Here is a 20,028-nt window from a genome sequence, read left to right on the forward strand (position 1 = left end):
AGATTTTGCTGAAAGTAAGTCGGTGCCTGTAATTATATTAACACGATTAATATTGTGTGGTACAATAACTTGTGGTCCTGACATGTTATTTGTTTCTTTAGACCATTGCACCTTTATGACAAAACAGCAGCTGCTGGGTGGGATGTGAAGTGCCGAGAACAGAAAGGAATAAAGAGAGACAGCCTTGAGGCCTTGCATTGCTCCATACAGTAAGGATCTCAATGGGAAAATGTGTTCACGTATCAACAAATAACCTACATGGAGGCGACAGGAGACAATACTGCAAGTCAGTCTTTGTAGTGTAAACCTTACATAAGAGTTAGAGTTAAAGGGCACTATATGCAATAAAGTCTTACTATTATTTTTGTATTATAGTAAAGAATAACAACCGTTTCAAAATTAGCCCCTGCAACTCAGGGCTTAAACACCCTTGTAGTTCTTTTGTTTTGGATCCCCTTTCTTTAAATAAGGTTTCAAAGCATCAACCACAGTGTGAATCTATTCAGTCTTGAAGGTTTGCAGCGGTTTATACTCCTTGCATTCAACGAGTCTCAACGCCACTCTGCTAATATTCAGATTGAAGGCTTTTGTAAGATGTGTTGTCTCGTGTGAGGTAATTTGCCAAGGTAAAAATAAACACTGGGTAACTCCCTTCATTCACTCAGTCAAATGAGCTGGACAGTGAGTTTTCACAAGAGAGCCACACGCAATCCACTCGGATATAGGCTGAAAATAATCTGCACGGTATTGCAAATACATCAGTAAAAAAAAAACAGGCTTTATTAACAGAAATTTGAAATGCCAAACAGTCCAGTGTCAGTAGTGTGTTATTAGGAAATGCAGTTGATGCAGTTAATTTGTTTTTTGGTTCTGGCATTCAATCCATTTAACGTCTCTGGCAATAAATACAGGTGTCAATGCTGTAGAGTACTCTGTACATAATCTATAAGTGATTCATTGAAACAAAACCAAGATTCACTATTAATACAATTCTAAGACAAGAAAACCTGAGTTGACATCATTTAGTAAATTAAATGACAACCAATGAAAGCAATGTATTCAGCACTCGCTCCTGGATAGCAGAACTCAATATATACAGTTAAGACTGTTGATCAAATAAATTAATACACATAAAATGAATAATTCAATTTTCGATGGATTTGGAAAACCTATTACTAATTATACATTAAAAAATACATATACACATATGGTGATAAGAATGTAAAGCAGACAATGACTAATTTCGATAGTAGACTCTCTCGTCTGTATTTGAGCATTTCTGCCACCTGATTGTGTTCTACCTGCTCCAAATGCAGGCCCTGACAGTGTTAAAGGGTCTGCAAGAGTGAAAAGCTGTCAAACTGCTTCCTGCCCCCCCCCCCAACACACAGTGCTCAGCAAGATCCTGTGAGAGGCAGGCTGTGCCATCTTCTGGCAGCTGTATTTTTAAAAGCGTGAAACCAGACACTGAGTAAATACACAGAGAAAACGGCCAAGCTATACAATAATAAACTTCTTTTTCTGTATCTGAGCACAAATTAATTAAAATCCCGTTGACAGGAAGCCACCTTATTCATTTAAAATGTATAAAAATACCGGTACTTTCACTGGAACCCCGTTTAGCGTCGTTGGAAAAATACATTCATCAAAGTCGATCTCTGGCTGGTGACAGGAGAGTGGAGTTTGCGGTTTGGAGCTTCATGAGGGAAAGGGGTCTCGGATATCTGAAGGTCGAAGCGCCTCATTAAGAGCTGGAGGAATAGGTCGGAGGGACCGAGTTCCTGGCGCGGGCGGCGAGTTTCTGCCGAAGACCTCGGACTTCCATCATAAGCTGCCTCTCTTTGCTTTCAAGGTCACTGCGGCCCCTGTCGAAAGAAACTGCAGAAACAAACAACTAAACACTCTTGTTTGTCAGGGTTTAGCACTTGGAGTGTTTTCGGTCAGGAACATCCTAACATTGAGACAGAGTTCAGAACAGAGGAACTGGGAAAACTTCAAACTGACACAGTCCTCTTGCATTACTTTTTAGCAAATGGAAACGGGGCCAAAGATCACTGATGACTATCACTAGGAATAAAAGCAGTATAAACTTCTTAACAAAACAAGACAGAAATCCTATCAGTACCTTAGTGTAAATGCACGCAGAGTTACTCACAGTGTGTGGAGGAGTCGTTGGAGGACAGGTTGTTGAGGCAGATGTTTTTGGGCTCCGTTGGCACAGCGTCAGGCTTTGGCAGAAGGCCTCTGGTGGAGCAGGGAGATCTGACCTTGAGCTCTCCGAGTCTCTCTGGAATACACAAGTGTCGGCCATTTTGCTTTAATCATGGTAGCAATTTGCAGGTCCGTCATGCTTGCTGAAAGTGAAGGTGCATGACTGAGCAGGGTGAGTGTTGTGTATACAATCAAAGTCCATTTATGTCTGCATGCTACTTTCCCCCTCCACACATGTAAACCTTCCCATTGTCCCCCCCCCTTTTCACCACAATGTGGAATCGCAAGTTAATGAACTCACTAGGCTGCCAGCTAGAGGTTTCAATGTAGTTTAGATGCTTCATTGGGGCAATTTGGTGTGAGCACAGGACTCACCATGCGTCTCTTCCAGGCTCCTGTGTAGCCTTTCATCATGTAGCTCGGCTTCTTCCGCCTCTGCGGCCAGGAAGGCTCTCCTTTGAGCCTCTGCCAAGGCAGCCGCCCGTCTCTCCTCCTCCAGCTGGGCTCTCCTCTCCACAACATCCTCCCACTGCACGAAACACAGGCCTGCTGCTCACTGTCCATCACACAACCGCTCTCATGCGGTCAAGAGACGATTCCATTACAAGACCAATTCATCATCTACCGCCTTTCATGCAAGATTAGTACAAAACCCAGGACTGAGCTCCTGCAAATGCAACATGTCATACCTCTTAGTCTAGTGTAGGAGTTTACTGGTGCCACTGGAAGAACCTAAACGCCCAAACATTTCCTGTTCATAGTTTCTATTCAGTTTAACCCATTTAATTTTCCTTACTGACAGGAAGCCCAATTTGCATCCTTTACACCTGGATTTATTTAAACCCATGGCAGTTTAATTTGAACTACAGCAGAGTATTTGGGGGATTTTTATGGAACAATATGTGACTGGATCTCAAGCATTATGAAAGAAGCATGTATCACAGGGGTCTGTGTTCCTGATCCTGGAAAGCATCAGTCTTGCAGGCTTCGAGCTACATTTATTTGGCCAACAACCAAAAACATTTGACTAACAAAACTGTTCAATTAGCCATTCAGAGCATTGCTGGAATGAAAGTCATAAAACTGTCAGACTCTCCAGGACCGGGACTGCAGATCCCTTCTGTAGAAAATGCCAGGCCCAAAGTTTTTACTCTATGAAGCATTTTGAGAACAGCCTTACTTATAACTGGTTCTGCTAAAAGACCAACAGATTACAGTTGGGTTTAGGTGTAGTCTGAGCTGCCATCGCTTGTGCGCATTCAATTACACTTTTCACTCGTTTTTCTGTATACAAGCATTCAGTGTCATCACTTGACGGGGCGTGCTGCTCCTTACCTTTTTGCCCTCCACCTCTTTCATCAGCTGCAAGAGCTGCTCTTCTTTGGCATGGGTTTCGCGGGTCAGATGGGCCAGCTCCTGGTGGCACCGCTCCCTCTCCACGTCCGCCTGCTCCAGTCGCCTCAGCACCTCGGCCTGCCAGTCCGCATCCATGCGCAGCTGATCGGCTTCGGCCCAGGACCCCCCCAGCGCCTGAGGAGAAAAAGTTTACGGCTGCGGTGATGATTTTTTAATTATTATTTTCATCGCTGTATCATTCTCCATCAACCTGCCCTATATAGAGAAACTGAGGTTACCGAAAGGTTGAGCAAATAATCCACAGTTAATTACTGTGTATTAAGTTACGACATTGCATGTAATGCATTAATTTCCAGTTGATAACTAAAAAAAGAATATTGTAAACTCCAAGTGTTAACCTCGATGGACTGCAGACTCAAGCAGCGAGCAACGCAATTGGTTAAACTGAAAGAGTGGAGGGAGGGAAGACCAGCTCAATCACACACAGAGTAACGGTGGATAGCAGAAAAAGCACTGTGCTCAGTTCAACTCCCAGGAGTGAGAGGGGGTAAAATAAGAGAAATAAAGGCTGCACAGCTTAAGTAATCAATAGCTTTCCCAAGATACAATAGTGCTAAAAATATTCATGAATATGACCTCAGGCTTAAAACAGCACACCCAGTCCTTTCCCTCCTTAGGGTGGGGACTCCTTTCCCAGCCACCAATGTATTCTGCCTCGGCTGGCGTACAATTGATGATGGCCTCATTGTGAAAGCTAGTTCAGCTGCTCGTAAAGGGTGCTTGGGCGGGTCGCGTCTTCATTGCTGAACGCTTACCCGTGTCCTGATTCGTTCCGACAGTGCTTAATCCTCCGTCAGCGTTCAGTGTGTGAGGAGCGTTGGGATGCCAGCGTTATGCAAGAGCTTCGAGTTGGACTGTTTAGTAATGAGGCTCTGTAACTGTGCGTTAAGTTCAAAGGTTGCGAAAGTATTGCAGTAATGGGTGTTTTTATTCCACATGGCAAAATGCTCATGAAAATCATTTTTTTAAATGACAATGTATATACTATATTACTGGTAACTGCTTTGCTAGGACTCCAAGACAGGCAACAAATGAACAGTTCATAAGGCATTTAGATATATTTTTTAACATTTAAGTATTATTTAAGTTGTTTAACTAACCTTTCTGGTCTCCAAATCATGGCACATGTCCCTTTCGAGCACTTTCTTGAAGGTGTGCTCTTCTGCCTCTGCCTTTCGGTGGCGAGAATCCACCTCAGCTTTTACTTCCTGGGTCACTCTCTCCTGCTCTTTCAACAGTTGCTGAGAACAGAGGCCAGTGCAAATGTAAGCCACACGTTCAAACTGGCACATCTGACCTTTCGTCTAGACTGCATATGTCAACCATTCTGCTTTGAATCTATAACAAGTGTATTATCACAGTATATCATATACACAAATCATGGTCAGGGTAAGCCTGCTTCTTCACATGTTGATTTAAGCAACTTTAACTACAAAACATACAGCTTTCAAAAAGTAATGATATTGCTTTTTGGGTTTTGTCATCATGTAAATGTGTACTTTGGAGATAAAAGTAATTTAAATAAATAATTGTGGTGGCATATTTTACAGTGTTCCATAAATAATCAATTAAAGGAAAATAGAACTTATTTGGTCAACTCCTATTTAAAAACTGCCTTGAATTTAAAACTATAATACAATACTTTAAGAGCAGGTCAAGGCTTGAGCCACTTCCATTCTTTACAGCCCTGAACTTGCAGAAGCCAACCTGTTCAAACAGCCTTCTCTGGGCCTCCAGCTCCATTTGTCGAATCTCGATGTCTTGCAGTGCTATGGCCGTTTCCTGATCTCGCAAAGATGTCTAATGAGAAAACAGAGCTCTTAAAAATACTTCAGAAAATAGCAATGTATAATCAACACTGAATTAAGTAGGAATAAATCTGCTGGTCCTGTATGTGAGTTCTTGCACCTGTGTCTTCTGTGTAAGCAAGACAGCATAGGTTATAATTAAACCTTAAAAAAGCTTAGTGTAATGTATTGCGGTAAAGGACAGTTAAAGGGAAATGAAACAATGATAAAACAAAAGATACAAAACTGCGAAACCACAGAATGGAAACATGAACAACGTGCAGATTCACTGTGGGTGACTTCTCACACCAGGGCACAGGTGTAGGATGCTTTTGACACTGGCATTTCGACGGACAATCCAGACCTTTCTGTCGATCTCATCGTCAAGCCTCCTGAGCTCCATTTTCTTCTGGTCCTGCTGGTATTTGACAAAGCGACTCCTGGCAGCATCAAGAAGATGCAGTTCCTTCACTTTCAGCTCTCGTTTAATAGCAGCCAACCTGGGCAAATATCATGCAGAGGTGAGGAGATTGAAAGCTATTATTATTTATGCTATGTAATTATTCATACTGAACAATGCTTGTAAAAATGATTGCTTTATTTATGTCTGGGGCAGTTAGGCTTCAGGGCACATTGGAAAAGCATTGTGGGAAGCCTCTTTTCCATAGTTCGTGCAATTAAATATTTTGTAACACTAATATTCATTCCAGTCTCACTCACATTTAGCCTGGAGAAATCTTATGACACAAACTTCTCAAAGGATGAGCAAGTAACAACAGTAAGCACATTGATGTAGACATCTAAAGCTGTTGGCCTTTAAAAAACAAAACAAAAAAACATTGATGTAGTGAATCGGCTCTCTCTAAAACCGCTCCCATCTGGGTGTTTTCAAGGGTGGTACCGGCACCACACATTATCAGAGCAAAATGTTTGATTTTGTCAAAGACATTGTAATAGGATAGTAAAAAACAGATATAGATTTTTTCCCCCCCCCTCACTTAAATACCGAACAGTATTTATTTTTCAAAAGGAAATGAAGGTGGAGCCCCGATGAGCGAGTGATAGTCACCTGACTCTCTGCTCAGCCAGCTTGCCCTCCTCCTCCTGCAGGATCCTCCTTCTCTGCTCCTCAGCCTCCTGCAGCAACTGCTGTTGTCTGAACCATGCCTCGTCCTCCGCCTGCCTCCGCACCGCCTCCGAGCGCAGTTCCTGGGCCATCTGCCTGCAGAGCACAACACACCACACGCTAATGTTGGATCAAGCAAGGTTCTGTTCGACAAACGCCCAGCGGAGAGCGTGTGTAGATGCCTGTGTTGGCATTATCCTCATCAAACATCTGAGCCGTTCGGGAATTCAGGTGTTAAAAAGGAAAAGCTTAAAAGCCATGATGAGACATGTAAAGCTTTTCAAATGCCCATATAACAAAGGCAAGCCATTCATTCATATTGACAGCAAGCTGTGGTGTGACATTCATTTTAAGTTGCCTGGTAAAGCTGAACAAATTAGTGCAGTTTGAGTGACATCTGTGACAAAGTTACAAATTGTTAACTGAAAACCTAGAACATATCATTAAATAAAGAACAGCTGGGAACTGGGAACCGTCTCTTGGCATTGAAAATGTAGACGTATACCTGACAAGACATATTAAATCTTTGTGAAATGTTCTGTCCCCACATGACTTATACTGCATATCGATATACAAAACTCTGAATACCCTGAATATACACATATATTATCTTGTTACACACATGAACAATACATTTAACCCAAAATATGAATTTGTATACACATTCGAGAGGGAATTGCATACTTATACTATGTGTGACAATAAGAAAAAAAATGTTTTGTCTTTCTACCTTTCCCTTAAATACTCGATCTCCTGCTGTCGAATCTTCTCACGCTCCTGTGACTGGTATTCGACAATGAATGTGGGGTACTTGTTGAAGACGGGGTACTGCCCCCTGGTCAGGGGCTCAAAGTCACTCAGCATGCGCCGGGGGTGGATTTCTGTGGGAGTGCTGTCCATCAGCCGGTATGTCTCCTTGATCATGGCATTGATATCCAAGTTATTGCGGTGATGAAAGAAATACTGAAAGAGGAAGAGAGGGTATATTAGTAGGCAGCAAGTTGCACGAGTACAACCATGTAGCTGGTTACTGCTGAAGAAATGTTTTCTTTCAAATCTCCAATTAAATCTACCACGAAACTGTAGACACTGCGCACCTCAAAGTCATCCTTCAGGGTGCACTGCAGGAGGGGAGCCCGGCAGCAGATGACATAGGACACCACAGACATCAGCAGGAACGCGGGGTGGTTGGTGAAGACGTTGTCGAACAGCTTCAGCCACTCCTCTCGCGTCAACACCTCAGAGAAGAACGTCTCCAGCAGTGGCCAGGCGTACAGCTGGACAAGGACCAATGAAAATGACTTGAGCAGGAGATGATACTTCAGTGTCTGTCCTCTAACTTGGGAATGTTGTAAGGACAGCTTTATGGGTTGCCATGGAGATTCAAGCCCTTGCGTAGTTTTGGTTTGACTTTTATCCTGGAGAACTGCAAGATTAGGCGAGGTGACAGGATCTTGAGTGTGGAAATCTCTGGAGACCCAGGTTTGATTCCACCCTGATTTTATTGCATTTTAATACTTTTACAAAATAATGTGTGAGGAAGTGCTTGAACCTGCCTGTAAATGCAAGAAACCCAAGAGATTTGTATGTGCGATGTCAAAAAGTCATGACTGAGGGGTCAAGTGTATGTAAATTGTTTCCAGATCAAATGTTCATTCTGACTGTATAATCTGTGCATTTTTTGGTTGTTGTTTTTCCTTTGGTTGTTATGTTCGCCACAATTGTACTATGCCAGCAAAAGAATACGGCCTGGGGAGGAGACGACAACACACACACGTGCCGGGAGAGCATATCACAGAGCGGCCCACTCCATTTTTACAAACATCCCAGCCTTGCTTGAGAGCGAAGAGGGCAATGGCCTTAGCGGTTAGTGATAACTCACCTCACCCTGCAGGTGTCTGGTGTTTTTCAAGCTGAACATCCCTCAACCAATTTCATCCAATCCAACCAGCTAGATCAGTCAATTATGTGCTAACCTGGGAGTTTATAGGCCATAGTTGCCACAGTGCATGGATTGGAATATAGACCCGCTAGGATCCATTCTACATTCCAAAAGTCAATATGGTACTTGGGAGCCATAAGTTCACTTTATACTGTTGACATAATTGAGGTACCCCAGGGATGTTCTGACCTTGTGAAATGACTTGTGACTTGTTATGAGGTCATTTGTTGGTGAAAGAGTGAAAGCTGAGAGATGCCCACCTGTGATGTTACTTCACAGTTGACCAAGTGCTGGAGAAGGTCCTTGTCGTGATGTGCTAGAACATTCTCCGCCATGCTCAGGATATTGAGTGGAGGGTTGGGAAAATATTCAAACCAGTGCTGGCACCAGTTCACTTGAAAGAAAGAAAAACAAACAAAAAACAGAATGAACAGGTCAGCAGGAAAAAAAAAACAATGAAAAGTATTTCTTTACAATCCATCACATAATAATTTACTATCATCAACCACGTATAATCAAAACTGATTAGCTATGATGCGTGCTTCCTTCTCCATTGCACATGAACCCAATAAATATGGAGACCCAGTAATGTATTAGCCATAGGAAGGCCTCAAAATGCAGATCATTTCCTCACGTAGTGGTCTGAAGTTCAATAACTTATTGAATTGCATGCTTATTATTGCTAAATGTTAGGCCACAAGAGCACAGCTGCTTCTTTAAGAGGTCAGTAATGTAAAATGCAGCCAATCTACTTTACAAGATACGTTATTTGACTGTACTTTAATGGGCCTTCTGAGCTTCGGTGTTGTAGAGCAGGCGATGTAAGAAACTGTGGTTTTCCAGTATTACATGCCCAAGTGCACATACTTAGAACTGTAGCAATCACTTCAAAGCAGATGAGCTGGTTGTTCTGGAACAGTTTAACGAATGGAAACGCCACCAGGGGGAGGTACTCCGTCTCGCCGAAGATAGATGACCAGTGAGCCAGAGCCGACAACACCCTGCACAGACACAGACACCCGCAGTCAGGATGCAATGCCTTTTAACAGGACACCTCACGTAACAAATGTAAAATTTAGCACTGTAACTGAGAATTGCAACTCACTTTCAAATACATTTGGAAGAATGTAAAGTAAAGGCTAACTACAAACATGAATAAATACTTTTATGATTATATATATATATATATATATATATATATATATATATATATATATATATATATATACAAAAATTGAGACTACTCCAAGTTCAGAAATCAATGTAAAGTGGTCTCAATTTTTTCCAGAGCTGTGTGTGTATATATATATATATATATATATATATATATATATATATATATATATATATATATATATATATATATATATATATATATATATATACATACATACACTCACCTAAAGGATTATTAGGAACACCATACTAATACTGTGTTTGACCCCCTTTCGCCTTCAGAACTGCCTTAATTCTACGTGGCATTGATTCAACAAGGTGCTGAAAGCATTCTTTAGAAATGTTGGCCCATATTGATAGGATAGCATCTTGCAGTTGATGGAGATTTGTGGGATGCACATCCAGGGCACGAAGCTCCCGTTCCACCACATCCCAAAGATGCTCTATTGGGTTGAGATATGGTGACTGTGGGGGCCAGTTTAGTACAGTGAACTCATTGTCATGTTCAAGAAACCAATTTGAAATGATTCGACCTTTGTGACATGGTGCATTATCCTTCTGGAAGTAGCCATCAGAGGATGGGTACATGGTGGTCATAAAGGGATGGACATGGTCAGAAACAATGCTCAGGTAGGCCGTGGCATTTAAACGATGCCCAATTGGCACTAAGGGGCCTAAAGTGTGCCAAGAAAACATCCCCCACACCATTACACCACCACCACCAGCCTGCATAGTGGTAACAAGGCATGATGGATCCATGTTCTCATTCTGTTTACGCCAAATTCTGACTCTACCATCTGAATGTCTCAACAGAAATCGAGACTCATCAGATCAGGCAACATTTTTCCAGTCTTCAACTGTCCAATTTTGGTGAGCTTGTGCAAATTGTAGCCTCTTTTTCCTATTTGTAGTGGAGATGAGTGGTACCCGGTGGGGTCTTCTGCTGTTGTAGCCCATCCGCCTCAAGGTTGTACGTGTTGTAGCTTCACAAATGCTTTGCTGCATACCTCGGTTGTAACGAGTGGTTATTTCAGTCAAAGTTGCTCTTCTATCAGCTTGAATCAGTCGGCCCATTCTCCTCTGACCTCTAGCATCAACAAGGCATTTTCGTCCACAGGACTGCCGCATACTGGATGTTTTTCCCTTTTCACACCATTCTTTGTAAACCCTAGAAATGGTTGTGCGTGAAAATCCCAGTAACTGAGCAGATTGTGAAATACTCAGACCGGCCCGTCTGGCACCAACAACCATGCCACACTCAGAATTGCTTAAATCACCTTTCTTTCCCATTCAGACATTCAGTTTGGAGTTCAGGAGATTGTCTTGACCAGGACCACACCCCTAAATGCATTGAAGCAACTGCCATGTGACTGGAATAATGGGGGTGTTTTTTGACCGGTATTGTATGAGCATTTGTCTAGTGTCACACTCTGCAGTACCTCTGAAGCACCCGCTGCAGCTTCTGGCTCTTGATAGGGTATCGGTCATGGAGACGCAGGTAGGCCGAGTGCAGCCCTTTGTCAGTCAGGCTGCTGAAGGCCGAGTGGTTCTCCGGTAAGTGAAGCAGGGAGCGCCAGATAAACATCCTGAACAGGCAGAGCACCAGACGTGTTACTAACTTCTGTCATTTTAACAACATTCTTCTACTCCTGCAAAGGTTACAGTTAACTACCAAAGTTATTTTTTTCTGATTAAATCAAGGTAAATAATGTGCTAGGGGTGTCAGACTCAGACAGGTTTGTGTTCAACAGGAGCTCCAATAATAGAATAATAGGCTTATCGAAGACTTTCACATTTTAGTATTACAGCTGATAAATGTGGATCTCAAAATATATACTGTACCACACAGAACATTTCTGTGAGAGAAGTGTTAAATTAAATCCAATCATTTGATTAGAACAGTTATGTAGCCAAGAGCTGGGCTGGAACAAAACCCAGAAGACACCCAGAGTCTGACCCACCCTGGGCTAGACCCAAATCACAACTTTGACTGACTGGCTATTCGCTAATAGTTCAAACCTGTATGCTACTGCAATTTAATTTATTGTTCAAAGCCACTTTCTACTAAGCAACCTTGGGTACATCAAAGCTTAATTTATCCCACTTAACAGATTTAAGCAATCAATTGTCATCACCATCAGTTTGTGAAGAAAGTGTACCTGTATTTTGCCGGGTATTCTCCAAAGCCCTTGAGTAAAGCCTGCAGTCTCTTCTTGTTCAATCCCTCTGGCAATTCATTCTGCAGCAACGGTAACAAATTCAACAGTACATTCATCCCAAATGAGCCAAGAAAGGGTTTCTTTACATTGCAGCGGTGTATAGAGCATTGTGTCCTGCATTTCTAGAATGGTACCACACAATAACAATTATACAAAATAAGAGAATTGGCTAATACATAAACATTGCTGTTTAGAGTGACTGTAGCTTAATGACACAAAGTCATCCAATTACATTTTGCATTGCATTCACAGTGGGTGCAAGTACTACCTTATAGGGACATAGTGGGGAAAAAAATTAGACTATTATTCTTTATGGTACATTTATTTTTGTGGCTGCTCACATTTACTTGGTTAACCTCTCAAAATAAATAAATAAGGCAGCTATTAGAACAGGACTCTGAACCACACTGAGCGACACTGGTGTGTGGGTTAGGTCTGCTTCACTACACATCCAGAGCGTACCTCTTTATCTTCTGGGGATGCGTGAGCAGGGGGCCTCAGAACTCGAGTCTGGACCTTGCCAGCCACTGACTTCACAGGCCTCTGCACTTGTCCCGACTTCACCTTCATTTTCAGACCGGAAAGCGTCTGATTGGCAGCTGTAGCCCTGTCCATGTCTGAAATCACTTTCACGAGGGGAGGGGGGGGCTGGACAAGCACACAAAACGGAAACGGGTCCTGTTAATACATTAGTTCTATGGTCTGATTTTACAGAATGGTTTAATTTGGCAGCATTTCCTTGTGAATGAGAGCCATGTAATATTTTTTTTTTTTCTGTCCTTCAGTCTGAATAATTCATTACTTTCAGTTGACAGAGTTCAAAATATGTAAATGTAGTTTGTAGATTCAATGTAACACCTTTAAAGGCCTTGACGAATGCATTTGAACTATTTACTAAACTGTGTAAACCACAAACCACACCTACTGGACTGTTTATTTGACTTCAAAGAGGTATGAAAATATACATTTAATAAATCTCTTGGTTCTCACACTTGCCTGCATAGACAGGAAAGAGCAAAATTGAAAAAACATCTGCCACATTCAAAACTGCTACAAACACAAACCAACACAAGGTGAAACCTAGCTTAATATACTAAAAAAAACATGCATTTCTAAACAAAAATTGAAAAAAAAAAACCTTCATAAATACACATTTATGCTATTTTCTGTATATAAGTGGATGCTGCCTAGATAATAAACAACTTAACAATAAAATAACTGAATACTTTCTGCCCTCATTCACACCTCATGGGAGTGATAAAGCAACAAGTTCTTTATTGTGAACTAGAACTGACCAGTCCTCAGGGTCTTTCCCATTTTGTTATGTGGGGGGGGGTTAAATTAGGCAATAAATCACATTACAATAGAATATTCACATATGTTATTATAAACATCCATCGTCTGGGGTTATGATCTTTGATTTAATAGCTGAACCATAATAAATGTACTACCAGCATATAGACGTTATTGTATTTGTGCCTTCCAGTCTACTCCTTACAAAAAAAATGTATAATTCAAAGAGACTTTTACAACTAGTAATCTGCAGCCCATGTCACTGTGTTGTACAGAACTGGGAAGGTTTAAAGGGGTCTGGAAAACTTGCTTCCATTACACACTCGCCTGCCAGGATTTTTATTTGCTTCACTGCAAAAGAACAGAAACCTCTGTACAAACACAAGCCCAAACCAATGAAAATTAGAGGACTGGTATGACTTTATGAGTATTTTTTATCTTGACTTGTGATCTAATTACAGCAGTTTTTTTTTTTTTATGTACCCCTCAAGTAATGTGCATAAAAAACTTATCATATTCCATGAAGAGCTTTCAGATTTTGTATCTGTCTTGCCGAACACTGAATGGAAATATCAGTGCGGTATTACATTATCTTGGTACATTAACTGGTCCATCATAAAGACTTGGTGAGATTAAAGAATTAAACAAACACAATTACTAGCATTTGGTCAAATTTAATTGGAGGGCTTCAGTACCTACTTGGCTTTTATTTTACCCAATCTCCCAGTAACTTCATTGGCTAACTAACATAACATGTTATACTTCTCCCCAGACTACAAATTCTTTAAAGGTCATGCACCTTAAATCCCAAGTATCATTTTAGTCATCAACTGTAAAATACCTGAACAAAATAAAGTAATTGAGAGCTCCAACTGGAACACAAAACAGACACTTCTGCCTTCCAAGAAATTAGTTTAAGACCCCTGACTCAGTCCAAGGTCATTTAAAAAATCAGCAGTTTTGTCACCTTGTTGATGTCCTGGGTGAGAGCCTGGACACTGTATATGTTCAGGCTGCCATTCTCCATCACAGCTACAACATGGTGTCCATTTGGACTGATTGCTGCTGAGCTGATGCCGTCGTCATGAGTCCCGATGTCAAAGATCAGCTTGCACGTCTGAATGTTGATAAACCGCATTATACCCTCCTGACTAAGCACTCCAAGAACCTGAAAGTCATGTACAAATAATAATCGGTTTTCTGGTTACCTCTTGAAATGTATCCAGGTCAACAGTGAGGTCACTGATCCTTGAATTCACTAAACAACCACAGAATAAATACCCAAATGGCATTCGGTTTTATTTTCTCTATAAATAAATAAATGATATATAACTCCAGACCCTATGGATGCTGTCTAACAGGTGTTATAGGTCTCTAACAATTATCATCTTGAGTACTGGGATTACTGGGACTGTAATGCATACCATTAGTCAGCAAATTATTTAAAACATAGGTGGGGTGCTAATTCTGACAGACTGTGCTGATGCAGACTTGGCTTATCCGGTCACAACACAGTTAATACAATGACAATACACTAGCCTACGTGTTTCATATACCTGACTTGATCCCCCATCAAAGCTGTCGGGTAGAAATTCCAGGTGCCGCACAGTTCTCACTTTGGGTGGCATCTGAATGACTCTCAGCAACTGCTTGCTGTCCAAGCACCAGAGGTGAAGCAAATTCGATTTTCCACCAGCCACCAAATTACGCCCATCCCTGTGGAGCCAAACCGCAATAAAACCAAGGGAAAATCTCACCAACTGTCACACAACACAAGACATAGGCTTAAATATTAAACTGTGAAGCAGATTTCATCAGCTCATACCCCAAATATATGAAAATCCTTTGGAATGTTTCACCAGATTACTTTGTAAATGAATTTAAAAATTTGTTTTTGGCCCACATTTTCAGTATTAAAGAGCACCTGCTTTTTAACCTGTGAAATGTGGTGGTTTCTACAAAAGCTAGGGATATTTTTACCCATCACCCCCTGAGTTCCCATGGTAACTGCAACCCAACCAGGATTTAAGAGAGGTACACAATCATTCAGTGTAATCCACACCCCTAACAACCCAATGTAATACCACAGACATCGATCACATTTTTATTTTCGACTGGAAACAAAAAATCCTGCACCTGTCTTCACAGGTTTACAGTGCAATTCTGTCTATACAAATATTGGCACAGCACCTCAGAACTGAACACTGACTTTCTGAATGATTAGCAGAATAAAGTGAGAGAAACTCCCCTAAGAGAAAGGGTATAAATCAAGAAGCTGGCTGAAAACCAGACACTGTATAAGCTCCACACACAGAAAAGGTAAATCAGCCTCACCGAGTGACAGCAAATGCCTTATAATGCAGCCGAGGACCGTCCTCTGGCACTGGCAGCTGATATTTGCAGTACAGGGTGTCGCTTTCCCAGGCAAAGATTGAACCATCTTTAAAGCAGCTCAGGATGGTGTTGCTCAAGGGCAAGAAAAACACCTTCAAAACACATTAAACAGTGTCAAGATTATTTTGAAAAAGCTATGCGAATGCTCTGTATAGTCAACACAACTTCAGCAACATACTTGTTTGTATTAGCATGACTGTATTTATGGTTATGGTTTGAAATAATACATTTACTCCTGTATCCAACCTCTTGTATCCCCTTTTGTACTGACCTTTTGTATCCCCACTGACTGGCGCACGTTTAGCTTCCTTTTCCTCTGGAAGGTGTCCAGGTCCCAGAGCTGGGCTGTGTCTGTAGACGTAGAGATGGCGTACCTCCCCGAGCCGTGGACGGAGATTGCAGACACAGCACCCTCGTGGCCTCTCATCCAGCTCACTAGCTCCTTGGAGTCTTAACACACACAGAGGTACAGTGAGAGCTGGGTAGGGCAATTGTACACCATCCGCGGTTCTAGCCTAACCTTTTTACAGTAACTGGATGCATCTTTTATAGTCAGTTCTTGGTCACAGTAATGCAAAGTATTACAAGAAGGATTTTTCTTCTCACTGTATACCTAAAACATTATTGCCTCACCTGTAATTCTATTTCTGTCTGTTCAGTCTATGTTACATCTTACAAACAAGAGAAGATTCTATAATCCTTCATTCTGCAGTCCAATAGCTGCTATAATATGAAATTCAAAGAGCTGATTCCTGAAACTGCACTAAGGAAAATACAACACACACTTCGAAACAAAAGATAGGACACAGATTATATTCTCATCCTAGCCCCCAAATCAAAAGTACCCGTATCAAAACACTTGATGGAGTAGTCTGCAAGTGCCACCAAGAACTCTGTTTTCCTTCGCAGGTTGAAGGCCAAAGCAGTGCATGCCTGACCAGTCTTCTGAACAAGTGTGAACCTGCAGAAACAAAACAAAAAAATACCTGAAAACACATTACTACAAATTATTTTCTTATAAAAGATCTGTACCAAATGTGTGCCATTCAGAGCAATGGGCAAGACAAATGATTTAAATCTTGAATGGGGTATGGTAGTAGGTGCTTCCATAAAAAGCTGGGGTGTAGTCGACCAACTCGCAAGCCTACATATGAAAACTTGTATGCACACGTATTTACATGATAAAGATCATGTGAATCTTGATTTATTAAGGCAACAGCTGTTCTATTTCAGCATTTGAAATGTTAGTTTAGACCACACAGAAACGTATGCAGCATTTTTGTGGCATTTTCTTGCCAGCAAGGTGAAAGGGTGAAAGGGTTTATGCCGGCATATTGACACCAGGAATTTTCCACCTGGGGACCTAGTCTAAATGCCAGGCATTTTGCAGTGCGGCTGCTTGAATGCAGTAGAAATTAGAATGCCCCAATATGACGCGTCACGTCCTTGCGTTGTCGACGCAGTACTAGAACTAACTGGCATAACCAATCAGAAAAGGTGTGCGTTTGTGTTTTGACCACAACACAACCATGTTAAGCCACCTTTGACCAAGAACTTGTGACCGTAACCGGTATGTGAAAACGGAATGGGTTGATAAAAATGGTGGAGGCTGAAAATAATGAGAAGCGGAGAAGTCGATTGAGGAGTAAGTGGTTTGTCTTGTCCCCACAGAGTCCTGTTCACCAAATCCATGGAGTACAGGGTATATACAGTATCCTTGGCGTCTCACCACAGATCATGAAGCTCATCGTTGGATATGCGTACACCCATGCCATGCACATCTCCCGCTACAATGTACAGGAGTTCCATATCCGAGGGTCATTTTTAGTTTTTACACTAGAAAGGCTGATCAAGAAAATACTAATACATTATTAAATAGCAGTTAAAAATGGCTACTAAAGAGAATTGTGTTTCTCATGGCAGGCTTTACACAGTCTGCTCCTGTGTGCTGCTTCCTCTGCACGATTTCCAATTACACAGGGAATGTTTTAAAGGACTGAAGAGGGACATAGGGCTGCTAAGCCAGAGGTTAAATCATGTTGAGATGCTAATTCACTTGTTTTGTCAAAGCCGGTGTTAAGATTAGATCCTCCAAAAATGAATACAATCTAGTACCTAGATTTCAACCATAATGATTAATTCACAATTTTAGATGTACTATTTTTTCCCCCGTTTGTATGTCCTGCTGCAGTTTTTACCGTGGTCTACCTGCTGTGTGTTTTTGCTGGCACCATATCCAAGCTAGGCTGCATACCTGGGATGGCTAATCTAGGGAGACAAAGTGTTGTTTAAACACAGGGCTGTGACTCCCGGGGGGTTAATCGCTTGGAAGGATGAGCGCAAACAACAGTTGGTTTCTTAATTAACGTAGCTAAGCTCTGGTAGCTATGAAACCGCAATGCTGAGTCCCACATCACATGTGCTTCAGGATGATTTACCGGTTTCTGCTGATGTCAAACCCATAGAGATTTCCATGGTGGTCTCCTGCCAGGAAAGTGTCTCCTGTTGTGTCAAATGCAACGTGCAGAAATCGAACGGTCTTGGAATGATAGCCAGCTGCACTGCGAATCAGGTTGACTAAGACCCTGGAAAAAAAACAGGGGAACATTAACACAAAACTAGCTGCTGATTGAAGTACGGTTTCTTTTGCATAATGCACACACTGAGAAATTCCAGGTGTGTATCTTCCTGACTTTCTATCACAGCATACCACACAATAATTTGTAGTGAAAATAAATGCGTTAAATCATGCCAGTAAGTGTTACATTTTGCATTCACCTAACTGGCAATGGGGGAGGGGAGGGGAGGTGTGTGTGGGTGGGTGGGTGTGTGTGTGTGTATAGTGGTGGGGGGCAGCAAACTGTGACACCTGGTAAGTCTTTATTTGCAGTACTTACTCTCGACCAGGTCGTGGCGCCACTGTTAAAAGTCGACGTTACCTTTTTTTAAATACGACTAAACAAAGATAAAACTGGCAAAGAGAACATTCATTAGGCTACACTTTAGTCTAAGCCATTGACAGCTCTGGACGGTAAACGCATTTCTAACATTTTAAATATATCATCGTGTATTATGACCACGTCATATATAAATGTATCTGAAATTAAAAAAAAAAAAAAAAAACAATCTTAAAACAACGCTGCAAATGACACAATGTTTACACTTCGTCTTCTCTTGCATTTGATTAAACATACGTGAGGAATGCATACTTTCTTTACCGATATATTGTATGTGCTTTTTTAAAATCTACATATATAGGTCAATTTTGGAAAAATAGTATTTATCTAGACAAACGGTGTACGGTTTGTGTGGCAGACAACCCCCCTCCCCACTCTCACATAACAGCAATGAGTTAAAGGTTAAATAAATAAGAATACAAGCCAGGATCAACATTGACACGAATTACAGAAATGGAGTGACGTACATATACATATACTCACTTGCTTCGTACATATTCATATTGATAACTATGCTGAAACCCACTGCAAAAGACGTTTGCTTTCAAGAGGTTAATTGCACAATTGAAGGAGGTTTTCTTTGTTGTTATATTATTATTATTGTTAAATGTATTATAAATAACCATCCACACAACGGCTGTATCTGATTAAAATTAATCTAAACTTACCCATCATTTGAAGGCGTTGGCTTTCGATGCCAGATTTTCCCCGTTTCCTTCGTGCCTATATCGGTGGTCTGCATCTCGCAGCTGTACTTAAACAACCTGCATTCAACTTGCAGCTTCGGGTTTCTCCCAACGATTTATCTCCAAATGATACAGTTAACCAGGCGGCTAGTGCAGCGGGAAATTTAAAAGTAATGTTAACTGCATTGCAACACAATAGAAACGTAACCTACGTTGAACTTAAACTAATGTACAAATATGACAGGAATTGTGATCATCCACACAAATAAAGTTCACGAAAGCTTAGTAAAAACTCAGACAGACAGCGAAGAAGTCTTCAGTTAGGGTGTCTGTAAAACCGGAAGTGACGAAGGAGGTAAACAGTGAGAGGAGGCGTATGGGTATTGTAGTTTAATCCACCTTCCATTGCCGTAAGAAGCAGGTAATAATTACATGATTTCGACTCTTTCCTCTGAATAACTAATCTGTGGAAACAAACACTGCACTGACAGGACTAATGAAGGAATACGTTTATGTTTAATACTTTTAAAATATATGATCCAGATCTACTCATATGTTACTATTATTATTTAAATAAAACTTTATACTAATCACTTTAATTACCAATCTACCTATATTATGATGGTGAATATTGTTATTAATGAAACGATATGATCCATTATTGTAGTGTATATTAATCTACTAGCATGCACAATGACAGTAACTAGTGCCTATTCTTCAGTGTAAAAACAAATGCATACATAGCTAGTTTTAACAAGTCATCATTGGATATGTTTTAACAACGATAAATAAAACAAACAATCAAAACTAAAAAGTCGGAT

The 20,028-nt window shown here is 41.1% G+C and overlaps 1 protein-coding gene across 1 annotated transcript; it reads right to left on the reverse strand.

The window, feature by feature from the left end:
* Positions 1 to 758: 758 nt before the first annotated feature.
* On the reverse strand, positions 759 to 19,541 carry tbc1d31 (TBC1 domain family, member 31). Its single transcript, XM_066690894.1, has 22 exons — positions 19,190 to 19,541; positions 18,003 to 18,149; positions 16,410 to 16,525; positions 15,836 to 16,014; positions 15,505 to 15,656; positions 14,727 to 14,886; positions 14,138 to 14,338; positions 12,340 to 12,525; positions 11,818 to 11,897; positions 11,098 to 11,244; positions 9,350 to 9,483; positions 8,743 to 8,876; positions 7,638 to 7,817; positions 7,271 to 7,503; positions 6,484 to 6,636; positions 5,779 to 5,914; positions 5,335 to 5,427; positions 4,728 to 4,868; positions 3,547 to 3,741; positions 2,587 to 2,740; positions 2,156 to 2,287; positions 759 to 1,878 (listed from the first exon to the last, which is right to left on the reverse strand). The coding sequence occupies exons 1-22, from the start codon at positions 19,261 to 19,263 to the stop codon at positions 1,745 to 1,747; spliced, it is 3,261 nt and encodes a 1,086-aa protein (XP_066546991.1). The 5' UTR covers positions 19,264 to 19,541; the 3' UTR covers positions 759 to 1,744.
* Between the last annotated feature and the right edge of the window lie 487 nt (positions 19,542 to 20,028).

Source organism: Amia ocellicauda, chromosome 18 (genome assembly GCF_036373705.1).
Source record: "Amia ocellicauda isolate fAmiCal2 chromosome 18, fAmiCal2.hap1, whole genome shotgun sequence".
NCBI classification, from domain to species: Eukaryota; Metazoa; Chordata; class Actinopteri; order Amiiformes; family Amiidae; genus Amia; species Amia ocellicauda.